The 18,404-nt window shown below is 44.2% G+C and overlaps 1 protein-coding gene across 2 annotated transcripts in view; it reads left to right on the top strand.

The window, feature by feature from the left end:
* Positions 1-17,987, top strand: part of PIK3R6 (phosphoinositide-3-kinase regulatory subunit 6) — a 66,569-nt gene extending 48,582 nt beyond the window's left edge. For both annotated transcript variants that reach the window (XM_032138893.2, XM_032138897.2), the window contains 3 exons: positions 958-1,073; positions 16,628-16,740; positions 17,335-17,987. In XM_032138893.2, coding sequence (XP_031994784.1) covers positions 958-1,073; positions 16,628-16,740; positions 17,335-17,491 — 386 coding nt within the window. In that variant the 3' untranslated portion in view covers positions 17,492-17,987. The remainder of the gene's footprint in view (positions 1-957; positions 1,074-16,627; positions 16,741-17,334) is intronic.
* The last annotated feature ends 417 nt before the right edge of the window (positions 17,988-18,404 follow it).

Here is an 18,404-nt window from a genome sequence, read left to right as displayed (position 1 = left end):
TATACTATATATATACTATATATACAAAATATATATACTATATATACAAAATATATATACTATATATACAATATATATATAAAATATATAGTATATATATAAACATATATACTATATATAAAATATATATACTATATATAAAATATATATACACGTATATATGTGTGTCTATATATACGTATATATGTATATATGTGTGTGTCTATATATACGTATATATGTATATATGTGTGTGTCTATATATACATATATACATATACACATATATATGTGTGTATATATACATATATACATGTGTGTATATATACTTATATATGTGTATGTGTGTATATATGTATATGTGTGTATATATACGTATATATGTGTGTGTCTATATATACATATGTGTGTGTATATATACATATGTGTGTATGTATATATACTTATATATGTGTATGTGTGTGTATATATGTGTATATAAGTGTATGTGTGTATATATATATACACACACAAAAAAAAACTATAATAAAAAAAGTCAAAGAAACACTCAACCCGTTGGCACTGATGCCCTCCTCACCCACTTGGAGCCTCTGTCCTGCACAACATCCTGGGCAGGTGCTTCTTTCATTCTTAGCATGCCCAAGAGCTGCAGGAAGTTCAGGAGAACTTCTAGAACTTTATTCCTTTTAAAAAGGGTTGCAGGAGGAGATAATGAAAGGGTAGCGGGTGGGGATTTGGGTTGGTGATGGCCGCTGACCTGAGGATACAGAAACTTGTGGATTCACCAGGGAAGGAAGATGGATGATTGAGAAGGAACCGTAACTTGGCTGGGACCAAGCAGATTCGGGAGGTGGGGGCCCAAGGAGGAGTGAGAGGGCTGGGGGTGTCAAGATGGGTTCATGGAGATCTTGAGACCTAGAATCTCAAACTCCCCTACTTCCCTGGAGGTCCATTTACAGCCCCACCAATCTCATTCAGTTTCAGGGTCTCGCCATTGCCCTCTGCCTGCTGCTCCTGTCACAGACCACACGTGTCTGAATGTCAGCGTGACAGAGGTTGTCAAGTCCTCCAACTTGGCGGGAAAGTCCTTCTCTGTAAGTAGTGAGTGCACTGGGAAAGGGAGACAGCCAGCTGGGACAGCAGTACGTGGCTGGGAGCCCAGAGGGGAGGGCATTCTGAGAAGGGAACCGACTTCCCAGCCTTTCTGAGCCTTTGCTCTTGGAGCGGGTCTTCCTGTTGGAAGGAATCTGCTTTTCAATCAGTCTGTTTGAAGTGCAGAGTGGTATAAGGAAAGCACTTTAAGAGTTAAAGCCCTGCCCTCCATCTGCTGACCATTTGAGGACCCAAGGCATACCCAGATGACTGTAAAATGCACCTACGTCCAGTCATCCCAGGCGCCACACCACAGCCAGACTCCTAAACAACAATAGCCCAACCTTTGACCAAATCAGACCAGCTCTCTCAATCCCCTTACCCTTTGCCCTTTAGCCTTTGCTCATATCAACAACTTTTTTTTTCTCGAGACGGAGTCTTACTCTGTCACCCAGGCTAGAGTGCAGTGGTGCAATCTTGGTTCACTGCAACCCCTGCCTCCCAGGTTCAAGCAATTCTCCTGCCTCAGCCTCTGGAGTAGCTGGGACTACAGGCATGCACCACCTCGCCCAGCTAATTTTTGTATTTTTAGTAGAGACAGGGTTTTGCCATGTTGACCAGGCTGGTCTCAAATTCCTGACCTCAGGTGATCCACCTGCCGCGGCCTCCCAAAATGCTGGGATTACAGGCGTGAGCCACCACGCCTGGCCAATACTTACTGATACAGACGTAAGACTATCCATTTCCTCTCTACCCGATGGCCTCTCTGGACTTCACTTCCCCACTCAGCTTGGCTTTGGTGCCCCATGATTGCACCTGAACCATGTTCTTACTGATGTCCTCACTCCCATGCACCACCCAGCAGGCTGACACTCGATTTAGGTCAAGCCACCTACTCAGTCTGTATGCCCAGATGGGCAAGTGCTTCTGGAATAACCCCTGCATCCACATTGATTAGATCCGCAGCAAACTCATGACCTCCCCCTCACCTGGATCCTTGGGATCGCTCAGCCCTTCCCTCCCCCTCCTCCTCCAGGCTCTTCTCTATCTGTTCGCAGTTGTCTGTCCCCAGCTTTGACCTCTTCCTCTCCACTGCTCCTTCCGCTTAGCCTACACATGCTCAGGTCTTTTCCATCTTAAAAAAAAAAAAGGCAAAAAAAAAAAAAAAACAACTCTGCCATGACCCAACTACCTCTCTAGCTACCCACTGCATCTCTTTCCTTCCCTTCTCAGTCAAGCTCCTTGAAAGGTACTTCTAGAAGAGTTTCCAGCCCCTTATCAATAACTCTTCTACCCACGACCACCTGGTTACACACGTCCTGCTGTAGCAAAGTCACCTCCATGTTGCCAAAACCAGTGGTCACTTTTTAGCCCTTATATTTCTTTATCCTTTAAGATAATGTTTTTGTTGTTTTGTTTTGTTTCATTTTGTTTTTTGAGATGGAGTCTCACTCTGTCACCAGGCTGGAGTGCAGTGGCGCAATCTCGGCTCACTGCAACCTCTGACTCCCTGGTTCAAGTGATTCTCCTGCTTCAGCCTCCTGAGTAGCTGGGATTACAGGCACACGCCTCCATGCCCAGCTAATTTTTATATTTTTAGTAGAGACGGGGTTTCACCATGTTGGCCAGGATGGTCTTGAACTCCTGACCTCGTGATCCACCTGCCTCTGCTTCCCGAAGTGTTGGGATTACAGGCGTGAGCCACCATGCCTGGCCAAGATAATGTTTTAACCTATAAACAGAAGTTTCATTATTTATTTTGGAAAATATAAAAAAGCACAAAAAGTACATTCACTAGTAGTCCCAATCCCTGGAGAGAATGACTATTAACATTTTCAGGTGTAAACACCCAATCCTTTTTTTCTAGATATTTTAAGATAATTGATAGCTATACTACATACTGGTCTGTACCTTGGTGTTTTTAACTCAAAAATATACTAAAGCCTGGTAAATAAGTCTTGATGGGACCTTGCTTTGGTATTAAATATGTTTTGTGTCATTAAGCATATGTCAGTGTTTATTATATGATGGTTGCATATACCTGTATAATTATGTAAATAAATTCTAAGACGACATCTAAGTAAGTTATCATTTTTCACCATTACAAGCGTAGTGTAAGCAATTTCCTTAGGGGTAAGTATGTGCTAAAAATCATGGTTATGTCTTTTTAGAAGAACGCCTAGAAGTGAAATCATTCAGTCAGGTGGCATCCTTTTTATATATTTTGCCAAATTGCCCTCCAGAAAGTCTATACCAAGTTCCAATCTGATTGTAGTGTTTGAGTGCCAGTTTTGCAGCACAGTTCACATATTGATTGATTTTTTTCATCTTCACAAATTTGATGATCAAACTTTTCATTATTTTGTTTCTTTTATTACCAATTAGTGAAATTGAATACTTTCTTGTATTTCTATTTCTTCATTCATATATTTCCTCTTTGTATTTTCATCCCATACTAATATCCTATTTTATAGTGTGAGGACATTAACTCCTTATTTGTCATAAATTTTGGAAATACTTTTCCCAGTTTGTCTTCTGATGCTTTTTTAACCTAAAATAGCTTTATATTGTGACGTCGCAAAATCTACCAATCATTTTCCTTTAATGATTTCTGACTCTGATATGATTAAACATTATATATGTCTAAGACTGTATTTCCTTGAATTTAAGGCATACCACAGTTTTACATACTACTAAGAAAGAAACAATGCTTCCTAAACTATGGACAGTGCTCTCTTGTCACATTGGTTGCAAAATACTCCCTAATTAGAGATGTTAAAATGTGTTTTAGAATCAATGAAAATGGCATGCCTGTTTAACAGTAGTATGCTGTTCCTTCCTTGTGGTTTTATTCTTTCTTTTATTTCTTTACTCATTCTAAACATATTTATTTTATAATCTGATTTATGTAATTACATTATCTGTAATTACTGGGAGTCTAATCCTTCTGTTTATTGGGTTCACTGACCTCCTCCCCATAGTAGCTTGTTTTTCAATTATGAGTTCATATTTCTTGGGGCTTTATCTGTGGGAAAACTGGGCGGAAAATTGTCCTTCTAGAGAAATCCTGAATTTGTTTTTGCCAACTGCCTCAGAGATGTTATCAGCTCAGGACCATATTTTGAGTTCAGTTTTGGCTGAGAAATTGCCAGACCATGAAGATAGTGTACATGTGTACCCCAAATTCATGTCCAGACGGGCTTGTAGCTAAGGATCTCCAGGAAAGACTTGCCTTCCTCACTCATTTCACAAGCCAAAGGGGACGGGCTTTTTTCTGTGGTCTTCCCTATTTCTGTGTTCATTTTTTCGTCTGTTTGTGCCTTTTGTTTTATTTTGCTTTCTAGTCTTTCACTCAGCGTGTAGCCTTCAAGAGTCCCTGCTTCATGTAACCCCATACCATTGCCTCCCATCCCCAGGTGGTTATTTAAACCCAAGCCCTTTGATTCCTGAGTTTATTAGCAAATGCTCCTAAGACAGCCAAAGCATCTGACTTGCACGATTTCAACTTCTTTGGAATGTATTGACATTTTCTTCATTGCCTGGTACATGATCAACTTTTTTTTTTTCTTGAGACTGAGTCTCTCTCTGTTGCCAGGCTGGAGTGCAGTGGCAAGATCTCGGCTCACTGCAGCCTCTGCCTCCCGGGTTCAAGTGATTCTCCTGCCTCTGCCTCCCAAGTAGCTGGGACTACAGGCGTGTGCCACCACACTCTGCTAATTTTTGTATTTTTAGTAGAGATGGGGTTTCACCATGCTGGCCAGGATGGTCCCTATCTCTTGGCCTCGTGATCTGCCTGCCTTGGCCTCCCAAAGTGCTGGGATTACAGGAGTGAATGATCAACTTTTTAATATTCAATGGCAACTAAAAATACATGTTTGTTTTCTGTCTATAGAATATATAAAGTATGAAGTTTAATTATTAAATCAAACACATTGTATTACTGTAATCTACAAATTTAAAATATTTTCTGTCTACTTCATCTGGCCAAAACTGAGAGAGGTTTGTGGATGTTCCTGCTATGGTTTTGATTTTGTCAATTCTATCTGGATTTCTTTGAACGTGAACTTTCTTCTAGTTTTTTTTTTTTTTTTTTTTGAGACGGAGTCTCGCTCTGTCGCCCAGGCTGGAGTGCAGTGGCGCCGTCTCGGCTCACTGCAAGCTCCGCCTCCCGGGTTCACGCCATTCTCCTGCCTCAGCCTCTCCGAGTAGCTGGGACTACAGGCGCCCACCACCACGCCCGGCTAATTTTTTGTATTTTTAGTAGAGATGGGGTTTCACTGTGGTCTCGATCTTCTGACCTCGTGATCCGCCCGCCTCGGCCTCCTAAAGTGCTGGGATTACAAGCGTGAGCCACCGCGCCCGGCCACTTTCTTCTAGTTTTTGATGCTGCTGTTGTATAATATGATGCCTTCTTATGCCTAGTCTTTGTATGAGACTTTTTTTTTCTTTTCTCTCTCTCTTTGGAAGCCATAAATACTTAATTTCAGAGAAGATTCTGAATGTCGCAAGAATATACCTTGGTGGGATCTTTTTTCATTCATCATTTTGGCCCTTTGATGGACATTCTCAATCTGGAGACTCACATCTTTCAATTCTCAGATATTTTCTAATACAATCTTTAAAATAATTTCCTTCTCTTTACTTCTTTGCTTTTTCTTTCTGGAACTATGAATAGTAGGATGTTTGACCTCCTAAATTAATGCTCTAATTTTCTCATCTTTTTTCTCCCATTGTCCTTCTTTGTCATTTCTTCAATTTTGGGGGAGTTTTCTTCAAATTCATTTTTTTAAAATTTAGGCTATTTGAGAACTCTTTCTTGTTTTCTGGTTATTTGTTGTCTCTCCTAATATGGTCTCTGGGCCGGGCATGATGGCTCATGCCTGTAATCCCAGCACTTTGGGAGGCAGAGGAGGGCAGATCACTAGGTCAGGAGATCGAGACCAGCCTGGGCAACATGGTGAAACCCCACCTCTACTAAAAATACAAAAATTATCTGGGCATGGTGGCGCATGCCTGTAATCCCAGCTACTCGGGAGGCTGAGGCAGGAGAATTATTTGAATCTGGGAGGCGGAGGTTGCAGTGAGCCGAGATCACACCATTGCATACCAGCCTGGGTGACAGGGTGAGACTCTGTCTCAAAAAAAAAAAAGAAAGAAAAAAAGAAAAAAAGATCTCTCTCTTAACTAAAGAGTGGGGCACTAAAAACCTGGGTCAATGGTGGGCTTCTCAGTGGGCAGTCAGAAGGCCATGGTCCTTTCTGTGGGCGGAACCCAGATGTCCGTATCTGCAAGTCTCTTTGCTGGGACCGTTTTGTTTTTCCAGAAATCAGTCCTTTGGGCTCCTGCCTCAGTGAGTAAAGGGGGCCAGGGATGAGGGGTGGATAAGTCTGCTTATTATGCCTGTCACTCTGGAGCTGGGATAATTTCACTTTCTCTTTTCCAATTTGGATGCCTTTTATTTCTTTCTCTTGTCTGACTGTTCTAACTAGGACTTCTGTTATGTTGAATAGGAGTAGTGACAGTAGGCATCCTTGCCTTATTCCAGTTCTTAGAGGTAATGCTTTCAATTTTCCCCCACTCAGTGTGATGTTGACTGTGGGTTTGTCATATATGGCTTTTATTATTTTGAGATATGTTCCTTCTATTCCTACTTTGGTAAGGGCTTTTATCATGAAGAGATGCTGGATTTTATGAAATGCTTTTTCTGAATTTATTAATACAATCATATAATTTTTGTTTTTAATTATGTTTATGTGGTGAATCACATTTATTGAATTGTGTATGTTGAACCAACCTTGCATTGTTGGAATAAAACTCACTTGATTGCAGTGCATTACATTTTGATTCACTGTTGAATTTGGTTTGCTAGTATTTTGTTGAGGATTTTTGCATCTATGTTCATCAGGGATATTGGTCTACAGTTTTTTTTTGTTGTTGTGTTCTTGCCTAGCTTTGGTATCAGAGTGACTGACCCTGGCTTCGTAGAATGAATTAGGGAGGATTCCCTTCTCAATGTTTTTCGAACAGTGTCAGTAAGATTAGTATCAGTTCTTCCTTGTATGTCTTGTAGAATTCCACTGTGAACCCATCTGCTCCTGGGATTTTTTTTAATTGAGAGATTTTTTTATTACTAATTCAATTTCATTACTCATTATTGGTGTGTTCAAGATTCTATTTCTTCTTGGTTCAATCTTGGGAAGTTGTGTGTTCCTAGATAAATGGAATTTATCCATTTCCTCTAGATTTTCCTGTTTGTGTGCACAGAGATGCTTATAGGTCTCTGATGATCTTTTGCATTTCTGTTGTATCAATTGTAATGATACCTTTCTCATTTCTGATTGTGCTTATTTGATTCTTCTCTCATTTTTTCTTGGCTAACCTAGCTAGTGGTCTATCAATTTCGTCTATCATTTCAAAGAACCAATATTTCATTTCATTGATCCTTTGTATTTTTTTGTCCCAGTTCCGTTTAGTTCTGCTCTGATCTTTGTTATTTTCTTCTGCTAGCTTAGGGTGTGGCTTGTTCTTATTTTTCTAGTTCCTTGACATGCAGCATTAGGTTATTGATTTGAGATCCATCTTTTTTAGATAGGCATTTAACACTATAAACTTCCCTCTTAGCACTGCTTTTGATGTACTCCAGAGGTTTTGGTATGTTGTGTCTCTATTTTCATTCATTTCAAAAATTTTTTTATTTCTGCCTTAATTTTATCGTTGATGCAACAATCATTCAGGAGCTAATTATTTAATTCTCATGTATTTAAATAGTTTTGAGGGTTCCTCTTGGTGTTGATTTCTAGTTTTATTCCACTGTGGTCTGAGAAGAGACTTGATATGACTTCAGGTTTTAAAAAAGTTTATTGAGACTCACCTTGTAGTCTAGCATATGGCCAATTTTTGAGAATGTTCCATGTGCAAATGGAAGAGTTACATTCTGCAGTTGTAGAGTAGATTGTTCTGTAAATGTCTGTTAGGTCCATTTGGTCTAGAGTCCAATTTAAGTCCAGAGTTTCTTTGTTGATTTTCTGCCTTGATAATTTGTCTAGTGCATCAGTGGAGTACTAAAGTCTCCCTCTATTATTCTATTGGTGTCTGATGTGGTTTGGCTGTGTCCACATCCAAATCTCATCTTGAATTGCCACATGTTGTGGGAGGGACCCAGTTGGAGGTAATTGAATCATGGGGGCAGGTCTTTCCCGTGCTGTTCTTGTGATAGTAAGTCTCACAAGATCTTATGGTGGTATAAGAAGGAGTTTCCCTGCATAAGCTCTCTTTTTGCCTGCTGCCATCCATCTAAGATGTGACTTGCTCCTCCTTGCCTTCTGCCATGATTGTGAGGCCTCCCCAGCCATGTGGAACTGTAAGTCCATTAAACCCCTTTCTTTTGTAAATTTCCCAGTCTCAGGTATGTCTTTATCAGCAGCGTGAAATGGATTAATACAGTAAATTGGTACCAGTAGAATGGGGTGCTGCTGAAAAGATACCCAAAAATGTGGAAGCAACTTTGGAACTGGGTAACAGGCAGAGGTTGGAACAGTTTGGAGGGCTCAGAAGAAGACAGGAAAATGGGAAAGCTTGGAACTTCCTAGAGACTTGTTGAATGGTTTTGCCCAAAATGTTGATAGCGATATGGACAATAAAGTCCAGGCTAAGGTGGTCTCAGATGGAAATGAGGAGCTTGTTGGGAACTGGAGCAAACGTGACTCTTGTTATGTTTTAGTAAAACTGGTGGCATTTTTGTGGAACTTTGAACTTGAGAGATATGATTTAGGGTATCTGGCAGAAGAAACTTCTAAGCAGCAATGCATTCAAGAGGTGACTTGCGTGCTGTTAAAGGCATTCAGTTTTATAAGGGAAGCAGAGCATAAGAGTTTGGAAAATTTGCAACCTGACAATGCAATAGAAAAGAAAATCCCATTTTTTGAGGAGAAATTCTGGCCGGCTGTAGAAATTTATATAAGTAACGAAGAGCCAAATGTTAATCCCCAAGACAATGGGGAAAATGTCTCCAGGGCATGTCAGAGGTCTTCACAGCAGCCTCTCCCATCACAGGCCCTGAGACCTAGGAGGAAAAAATGGTTTCATGGGCCGGGCCCAGGGTACCCGTGCTGTGTGCAGCCTAGAGACTTGGTGTCCTGCATCCCAGCTGCTCCAGCCATGGCTGAAAGGGACCAATGTAGAGCTTGGGCCATGGCTTTAGAGGGTGCAATCCCTAAGCCTTGGCAGCTTTCATGTGGTGTTGAGCCTGCAAGTGCACAGAAGTCAAGAATTAGGGTTTGAGAACCTCCATCTAGATTTCAGAGGATGTATGGAAATGCCTGAATGCCCAGGCAGAAATTTGCTGCAGGGGCAAGGCCCTCATAGAAAACCTCTGCTAGGGCAGTGCAGAAGAGAAATGTGAGGTCAGAGCCCCCATGCAGAGTCCCTGCTGGGGCTAGGAGCTGTGAGAAGAGGTCTCCAGACCCAGAATGATAGATCCACTGACAGCTTGCACGTGTGCCTAGAAAAGCCACAGACACTCAACGCCAGTCCATAAAAGCAGCTGGGAGGGAGGCAGTACCCTGCAAAGCCACAGGGGCAAAGCTGTCCGAGACTGTGGGAACCCACCTCTCACAACAGTGTGACCTGGATGTGAGACATGGAGTCAAAGGAGATCATTTTGGAGGTTTAAGATTTGACTCCCCTTCTGGATTTCAGACTTGCATGGGGCCTGTAGCCCCTTAGTTTTGGCCAACTTCTCCCATTTGGAATGGCTATATTTACCCAATGCCTGTACCCCTATTGTATCTAGGAAGTAACTAACTTGCTTTTGATTTTACAGGCTCATAAGCAGAAGGGACTTGCCATGTCTCAAATAAGGCTTTGGACTTTGGACTGTGGACTTTTCAGTAAATGCTGAAATGAGTTAAGACAGGGGGCTGTTGGGAAGGCATGATTGGTTTTGAAATGTGAGGACATGAGATTTGGGAGGCGCCAGGGGTGGAATGATGTGGTTTGGCTGTGTCCCTACCCAAATCTGATCCTTAATTCCCACATGTTATGGGAGAGGCCTGGTGGGAGGTAATTGAATCATGGGGACAGGTCTTTCCCATGCTGTTCTTGTGATAGTGGGTAAGTCTCACGAGATCTGATGGTTGTATAAGAAGGAGTTTCCCTGCACAAGCTCTCTTTTTGCCTGCTGCCATCCATGTTAGACTTGACTTGCTCCTCCTTGCCTTCTCCCATGATTGTGAGGCCTCTCCAGCCATGTGGAACTGTAAGTCCATAAGCCCCTTTTTTTTGTCTCAGTTCCCAGTCTCAGGTATGTCTTTATCGGCAGTGTGAAAATGGATTAATACAGTGGCTATCTCTTTGATCTAGTAGTATTTATGAATCTGGGTGCTCCAGTGTTGGGTGCATATATATTTAAAATTGTTATGTCTTCTTGTTGAATTGATCGCTTTATCATTATAAATGACCTTGTCTTTCTTTACTGTTGATTTAAACTCTGTTTTATCTGACATGAGTATAGCTACTCCTACTTGCTTTTGGTTTGATTTGTGTGAAATATCTTTTTCCACCCCTTAGAGTGTAAATGTCTTTAACAGTTAGGCAGATTTCTTGTATGCAACATACAGTTGGATCCTGTTTTTCTTATCCATTCCACCAGCCTCTATCTTATTGATCCCCCTACTTCAACCACCTGAGTAGCTGAGACCACAGGTGCAAGCCACTATGCCCAGCTAATTTTTTAATTTTTTGTTGAGAAGAGGTTTCACTATGTTGCCCAGGCTAGTCTCAAATTCCTGGACTCAAGTGATCCTCCTACCTTAATGCTTGGAACTCAAGCATCCCAAAGTGCTGGGATTACAGGCGTGAGCCACTGTGCCCAGCTGAGTCTGTATCTTTTAAGTGAAGCATTTAGTCCATTTACATTTAAGGTTAGTATTGATATGTGAGGTTTTGTTCCTGTCATAATTATTACCTAGTTGCTTTGCAGTCTTGTGTAATTGTTTTATAAGACCTACATGCTTAAAAACCAAACACCGCATGTTCTCACTCATAGGTGGGAATTGAACAATGAGAACTCATGGACACAGGAAGGGGAACATCACATTCCGGGTACTGTTGTGGGGTGGGGGGTGGGGGGGGCGGGGACAGCATTAGGAGATATACCTAATGCTAAATGACGAGCTAATGGGTGCAGGAAATCAACATGGCACATGGATACATATGTAACAAACCTGCACATTGTGCACATGTACCCTAAAACCTAAAGTATAAAAAAAAAAAAAAAAAAAGACCTACATGCTTTATACTTTCCTGTGTTTTTATGACGAGGAGTATCACCCTTTTCTTTCCATGTTTAGAAATCCTTTGATCATTTCTTTCTTTTTTTTTTATACTTTAAGTTTTAGGGTACATGTGCACAATGAGAACACATGGTCACAGGAAGGGGAGCATTTCTTGTAGGGCCTGTCTAGTAGTGACAAATTCCCTTAGTGTTTGCTTGTCTGGTAAATACTTTACTTCTCCTTCACTTGTGAATTTAGTTTAGCAGGATACAAAATTCTTGGCATCTTTTTCTCTTTAAGAAGACTGAAAATAGAACCCCAGTCTCTTCTGGCTTGTAAGGTTTTGGGTGAGAAGCCTGCTGTTAGTCTGATGGGATTCTCCTTTTAGGCAATTAGACAAAATATGTATATTTGAAGTTATATTTATATGTTAATACTCCAATGAAGCTGGCTTCTAGCACTGTCATAAATGTTTTCCCAAGGTTTATATTCCTTTGATCAATTTTGAATGGAATTCCATCACTAGAGCTGAAGCCCTGTTCTCTGAGTCTTTAAACACCCTAAATCTATAAATTCAGAGACACCACTACGTGCCTGACTATTACTTGTTGGCCTCATTCCCTGAACTCCTTTTCCTAGATCCTTAAGTAGCTACTGTCCTCAATTTGTACCCATGGCTCACTTCTTTTCTCATTTCCTGGACTGTCAAACTCACAAGGATTTAGTTCCATTTGTTAAGTCCTCCCAAATCTGTATCTTCTGCTCTGACAGTCATACCGAGTTTTTGACTCCTGCATTGAACTAAGTTAGTATGAACTGGATGTCCCACAATACCACAAACTCAAGATATTTAAAATCAAAGCCAGTACTTTCTAACAGTTAAGAGCTCTCTAGAGCCAGATTGTCTGGGTTCGGATCTTGCCTCTGCCATTTACCAGTTATATGATGTTAAGCAAGTTAATATCTCTGTGACTCAGTATCATTTTATAAAATGGGGAGACAGTCATTCCTCAGTATCCATGGGGATTGTTTCCAGGACCCCCAAGGATACAAAAATCCATGGATGCTAAAGTCTCTTACTGTTGGCCCTTTGTATGTGTAGGTTCCACATATGCAGATATGGAGGGACAGCTATAATAACATTACCTACCTCATCCAGTTATGAGGATTGATTGTGGCATGCGAAGCTCTTAGAAGAGTGCTTGGCTAAAGTAAACATTATATATGTGTTAGCAGTCATTTTTATTTCATCTCCTCCTTATATCTCCTGTCTCATTTAATGGTACAATCATTAACCAATCACCTCTGCCAGAAACCCAGGAGTCATCCCTGGTGCCTCCTCTTTCTCACTTTCCTTTGTCCTGATGGAACACTTCTCAAATCTCTCCCTTTTTTGTCCTCTCTCTTCTGGTCCAGCTTGGTTGGCCAACTGTCCCTGTTTGCCTGGGACTAAAGGGGTTTCTTGGACTTAGGACTTTGAGTGCTAACACCAGGAAAGTCCCAGGCAAATCAAGCAAGTTGGTCACCCCAAGTCTGACCTTCATCTGTCTCCTTCCAGCTGGTCTCCCCGGCAATACTTGGATCCTCCTTAAGTCCACCTTCCTGCCCATGTTATTCCTTACTTAAAACTCCTCCATCATCTCCCATTCTCCAGGGGCAGAAAAACTCTTCAGTGTTGCATAGCTTCACTCCCCTTCTTCTCCATCTGCAGCTTTGGGCACTCCCTGGAGGCTCTTCCCCCCACGTGTTTAGAAGTGTTCCTGAAGTCACTTCCCTGTGCCTTTGCTCATGCTAGTTGCCTGACCTGAAACCTCATTCCTCCCTTCCACCTGCCCACCTTCTTTTTGTAATTCCTACTCATCCTACAAGTTGAGACTCAGGTGTCATCTCCCTCAGGAGGCCTTTCCTAATGCTATTCCCCCTTCCTTCCACATCCTCCATCCTCCTCCCCTCACCTAGGTGAGCTAAGTGCACCACCTCTGTGCTCCCATAGGACCCTGGGGACACAGCTGTGGAAACATTTTTGACACTATAAATGGCATGATCTTTGTATGTCAATGACCTGCAAACTCCCTAGGCTCAGGACCCTCATCTTAGTTGGTGCGGTGTCTGGCCTGCAGCAGGGCCTCACCAGATGCTTGTTGAGTCATCTAATCCACCTTCCACCTCATCCTAGATCTCAAGCCGGAACCAGAAGCTGACCCTTTCTGAGGCAGCCTATCCACTGTAGGAGAGCTCTGATTGGCTGAGAGGTCTGCCTTGAGCTGAAACCTGTCTTCTTATAGGGCAGCCCAATATTTAAGTTTTAGGCTCCAAAGTGGACCTATTTACCCTTCTGTTGCATTTCCTCTTTCAAAGTTCCTTAAAGTGGTTTCTGTTTTTAATGACCCCTTTAAACAACCTGGTCAGGGGCTTTTTGAAAGTCTAAACTTATCACTTCAGCAAGTTCCCTTTTATCCCTACAGGGACTTGCTAGGGGAAAATTCCAGTAGCTGTGCTTTCCTCTCGGAACCAGGCGGGTCCACATACATGTTTTGTCCACATGGATTGGATGATAAACACTGAGCAGTAAGGGGAAGCTCATGGTGAGCTGGAGTAGGAAGGCAGAGACAGCTTGAAGAACGGCTTGGGGGCAAGGGCCTGTGGCTGGCTCAGTAAGTTTAAGGGTCAGATATGACCTTAGCTGGATTGGAAGTTGGAAATAGAAGAGAAGTGGGAAATAAAGCAGAAACAGAAGAATTGGGGCTTTGGGGTATGTTGTTAAGCCACCAATAGAGAACAAGAGACAATTAGCAGCACTTCACCCATTCCTTAGTCTTACAGAGAGTGGGATCCTTTGCAAATTCTGCATCTGGCCCTTTCCACTGGTTCCCATGGCTTCATTTATAGACTAAAATCTAAGACTCTTGTGGTCCTTATGGGCCAAAGCCAAGCAGGTAGAGTGTGTCTAGGTGTGCAGACCATAAAGGGAAATGAAAGGCATCTGCCCACACTGCAGGCAGGTGGGAGGAGGCCAAGAGACTGTGTGTGATTACCTAGAAGGTGGGGCCAGGTCCATGGGCAGGTTGTGGGGGCCCAAATCCTGCCAGAGACACCTAGAGCAGCCTGATGCTAAAGAAGTTGAGAGTCAGAGAGCTGGCCCCATGGCTACCACTGTGCAGGCTTCAATGGGTCACATTCAATCCCCAGTCTCCTAACCTATGGAAACCATGCATCTCTCTCACCAGATGCAATCAGTTCAGGTGCAATTCCATTCACTATGGCAAACAGAATGCACCTGGCTTTCCCCCACCCCCAGCTCATGCAGGACTTCAGCCCCCTGCAGTCTCTCCAGGTATTTTTGGAGAGTCACGAGAGACATACCAGTATCAACAATCATTCCATTAGCTGTCCAGTCAGTGCCCAATAGGTTCCACTGCCTGCCCCCCCTGACCACAACCTCCAACTGTGCCTGACAGCTCCAGAGCACAGAGCACTAAAGGTGCCACAGGCTTTTTTCTTTTTCTTTTTTTTTGGACAGAGGCTCATTTTGTTGCCCAGGCTGGAGTGCAGTGGTGCAATCTCGGCTCACTGCAACCTCTGCCTCCTGGGTTCAAGCGATTCTCCTGCCTCGGCCTCTCAGGTAGCTGGGATTACAGATGCCCACCACCACGCCCTGCTAATTTTTTTGTATTTTTGGTAGAGATGGGGTTTCACCATGTTGGCCAGGCTGATCTCGAACTCCTGACCTCAGGTGATCTGCCCACCTTGGCCTCCCAAAGTGCTAGGATTACAGGCATGAGCCACTGCGCCCAGCCAAGGTGCCACAGGTTCTGTTGGCACCAGGGGAGAAGCCCCCTCTCCCGTGAGTGTTACCCTCTGTCATGGAGTTGCCCCGTCTTACAGAGGTTTTGTTAAATCTGTCTTTACTCACAGTTCACCCATTCAGATGCACAGGAGTCTATGCATAGCAGGGTGATAGGTGGGGGCTTGGACTAGGGGACAAACCAAGAAGAGAAAGAACCCACAGCAGGTTCCCCTTCCCCTCTGACACCTGGGACTTCATCGCTGAGTCCATTAGTCACGCTTGGCTCCTTCTTGGAAAATTATAATTAATAAGAGTTCTTAACAGTGTCTTGGGCTCTGTTCCAAGCACTTCATATATACTATCTCATTTAATCTTCACAACAATCCTAAAAGGTAGCACAGAGAGATTAAGAAACATGCTTAAGATTACACAGCTAGTAAGTGACAGAGCCGGGATTAGAGCCTGGGCAGCCTGGCTTAGAGACTATGCTCTTACCCTCGTCCCAGGGGATCCTGCACGGCCTGTCCACAGACTTCTGGCTGGCCTACCCCCATCCCCTAAAAGTTCAGCTGAAATGCCTGGACATGTGTGAACCCCCAGTTTAGGCTGCTGCTTGTGCCTCTGCTAGTTGACATTGAACAACTCAGTGGTTGTGCTCAGCCCTGCCTACACTCAGGAGCTTTTTAAAAAATGCCCGTGCCTGGGCTCAACTCCATGCCACTTGAATCAGAATCTCCAATATTATGTTTTTGAAAATTGATTCTTATGGGCAGCCAGGGTTACGAACACTTGAATGAGATGGTCCCTGAGGCCTCTGGCAACTCCAGTGTTCTGTGGTTGTAAATTACCCAAAGCTGCTGTCTGTGTGTGGAATGAGCCACAACCTCTCAAAGCTCCACCTGGAACCCACAATGCTCCAAGTTCTCAGCCCAATGGGAGGCGACCTCTCTGGAGCTGCTCCCTCAGGTCAGGAGTTATAAGGATGCCTGGGGGTGCTTTCCTTCGGCCTGGTCTGAGCTTGGGGTCTTTGGCTGCTTTCTAGACCCTCTATGTCTGCGGCAGGTAAATAATGTTGTATGTGATTTAATGCTGAGAACGGGGTCAAGACTTTTAAAACCCCTGAAATACCCCCCAAATTCCATATACATTAACACATCTGTCATAGAGGAGGTGCTCGGAAAATGTTGAAGAAATCAACACTCAAGTTCAGGTAACTTGACAACTTGGCAAGCACTATCCACAGCATTCCCATTTGTGTTCAAAATCAAGGACAACAGGCTGGGAAAAGAATTGGAAAAACGATGTGAGATCCAAGGGCAAGGACAGCCTAGAAGCAGTTTGTACAGGGTTGTCACTCCTCAGTCACTTGCAGGAGGAGAGCTGGGGACCCCATGTGCTGGACTGAAGAAATACAGCAGATTCCAGGGTAGGAGATGTTGGCAGGGCCACCTGTTGAGCGAAGGCAACACTCATACGTGTGATCTCTCTGCTGCAGACAGTGACCAACACCTTCAGGACAAACAATATCCAGATCCAGAGCCAGGACCAGAGGCTGCTGACACTGTCACTGGACAAGGACGATCAACGCACTTTCAGAGATGTGGTCAGGTGCGGCTGGGCCTGCCAACCCCAGAGGTCCAGGGCCCGTGGGACAAACTGAAGCAGGAGCCAGCTCCTGCCATCTCCTGCCTCTAGCTCAAGGCATCTCATCGGAGGTAGATCCTGTGGCCAGGCAGGTGACCTTGGTGAGGAGGGACTGAGGCCACTGCCCTATGCCTTGGATCCAGGAAGTCGTGGCAAATGAATGGCAGACCCAGGGCAGCAGCTGATATTGCATTTTCCCCAGATGCCTCTGCATACACTCAGCCTGCAGCCTCCTGATCCAGTCCCCTCTGCAGGCACGGGCCTCTCCCACACAGGCTGACCTTCTGTGGCATCTGTGTCCCAGTTAGCTGACCCTTACTAGCTTCCCCTCGGGAGGTGTGTGTGGGTAAGGGAGGCATACGCAGAGTCACTTGCTCCAAATGTCTCCTCCTCTCCCAGTGAATCCCAGGCCCAGGTTCTTTCTTGTCCTGACTCTTCCTCTTTCTTCTGTGTGGCCGCCTCCTCTATGCCCTACAATAACAGCTCTGCCTTTCAAATGCCCTAGGCAGATCTGATCCCTGAGATGGGTCACCTGAGCTGGTCTCTCTCCACCTACAGATTCGAGGTTGCTCCCTGCCCAGAACCGTGTTCCGGGGCCCAGAAGTTCAAGGCGCCGTGGCTCAATCTGCATGGGCAACAGGAGATGGAAGCAACCAAAGCCAAGCCCAAGCCCCTTCTGATGCCCATCAACACATTCTCTGGCATTGTCCAGTGAGCCTGCAGGGACAGCAGGCCCAGGAGGAAGGATACACTACCCCACCAACCCCAACCACTCACACGGCAGCTTTGGCCTTGACCAGGAGCCAGTGAGTGCCTGGGAGCACAGGGAGCCTGCCGTGGGGGCTGTGACGAGGAAGGGCCCACACGGAGGTCTACGGATGGCTCGGGCAATGCCGCAGCTGCTTGAGAACATACACACCAAGCCCAGCTTCTCACACAAATGTCTACTCCTTCATTTAGCTTCAATTCCCACTTCTCCCACTGTCCTCTCCCACCCAAGCTCCCTACCCAGCCCTTAAAACCAGGGTTAGAGCTGCTGTCTTGGCCAGAGCCCTGTGGCCTAGGGGAAAATGGGAAGCAGGGAACAGCAATGGCACCACCTCCCTCCCAAGTCTCTTCCCTTCCCACTCTCAGGCCACTGCCCAACTCACCCAGTCCAGGCAGGTGTCTCTATCAGGTGAGAGAAAAATGTCAGATTCAATAAATGTACACTGAAGTCTTTCTGCTTTCATCTCATACCTGGCAATATTTATATGTTAATAGGAATCATCAGGGCAGTCCTTTAGATAAACCATTGAGTCCACTTGGGCCAGGTAAGAGTTCTGTGAAGTATAAACTAGTGTGTTCTGTCTCCTGCCCCTTGCTTACTCTGTCACTGCTCTGGAGTGCAGTGGCGCAATCACAGCTCACTGCAGCCTCAATCTCTTGGGCCCAAGCAATCCTCCCACCTCAGCCTCTCAAGTAGCTGGGACCACAGGCGCATGCCACCATGCCCTACTACATTTGGGATTTTTTCTTTTGGGGTCTTTTTTTTTTTTTTTTTTGACACAGTCTTGCTCTGTCACCCAAGCTGGAATGCAATGGCATGATCTCGGCTCACTGCGACCTCCACCTCCCAGGCTTAAGTG

Source organism: Hylobates moloch, unplaced genomic scaffold (genome assembly GCF_009828535.3).
Source record: "Hylobates moloch isolate HMO894 unplaced genomic scaffold, HMol_V3 SCAFFOLD_19, whole genome shotgun sequence".
Taxonomy (NCBI): domain Eukaryota; kingdom Metazoa; phylum Chordata; class Mammalia; order Primates; family Hylobatidae; genus Hylobates; species Hylobates moloch.
The sequence above is the reverse complement of the archived record's forward strand: the minus strand, read 5'-3'. Positions and strand labels throughout refer to the sequence as shown.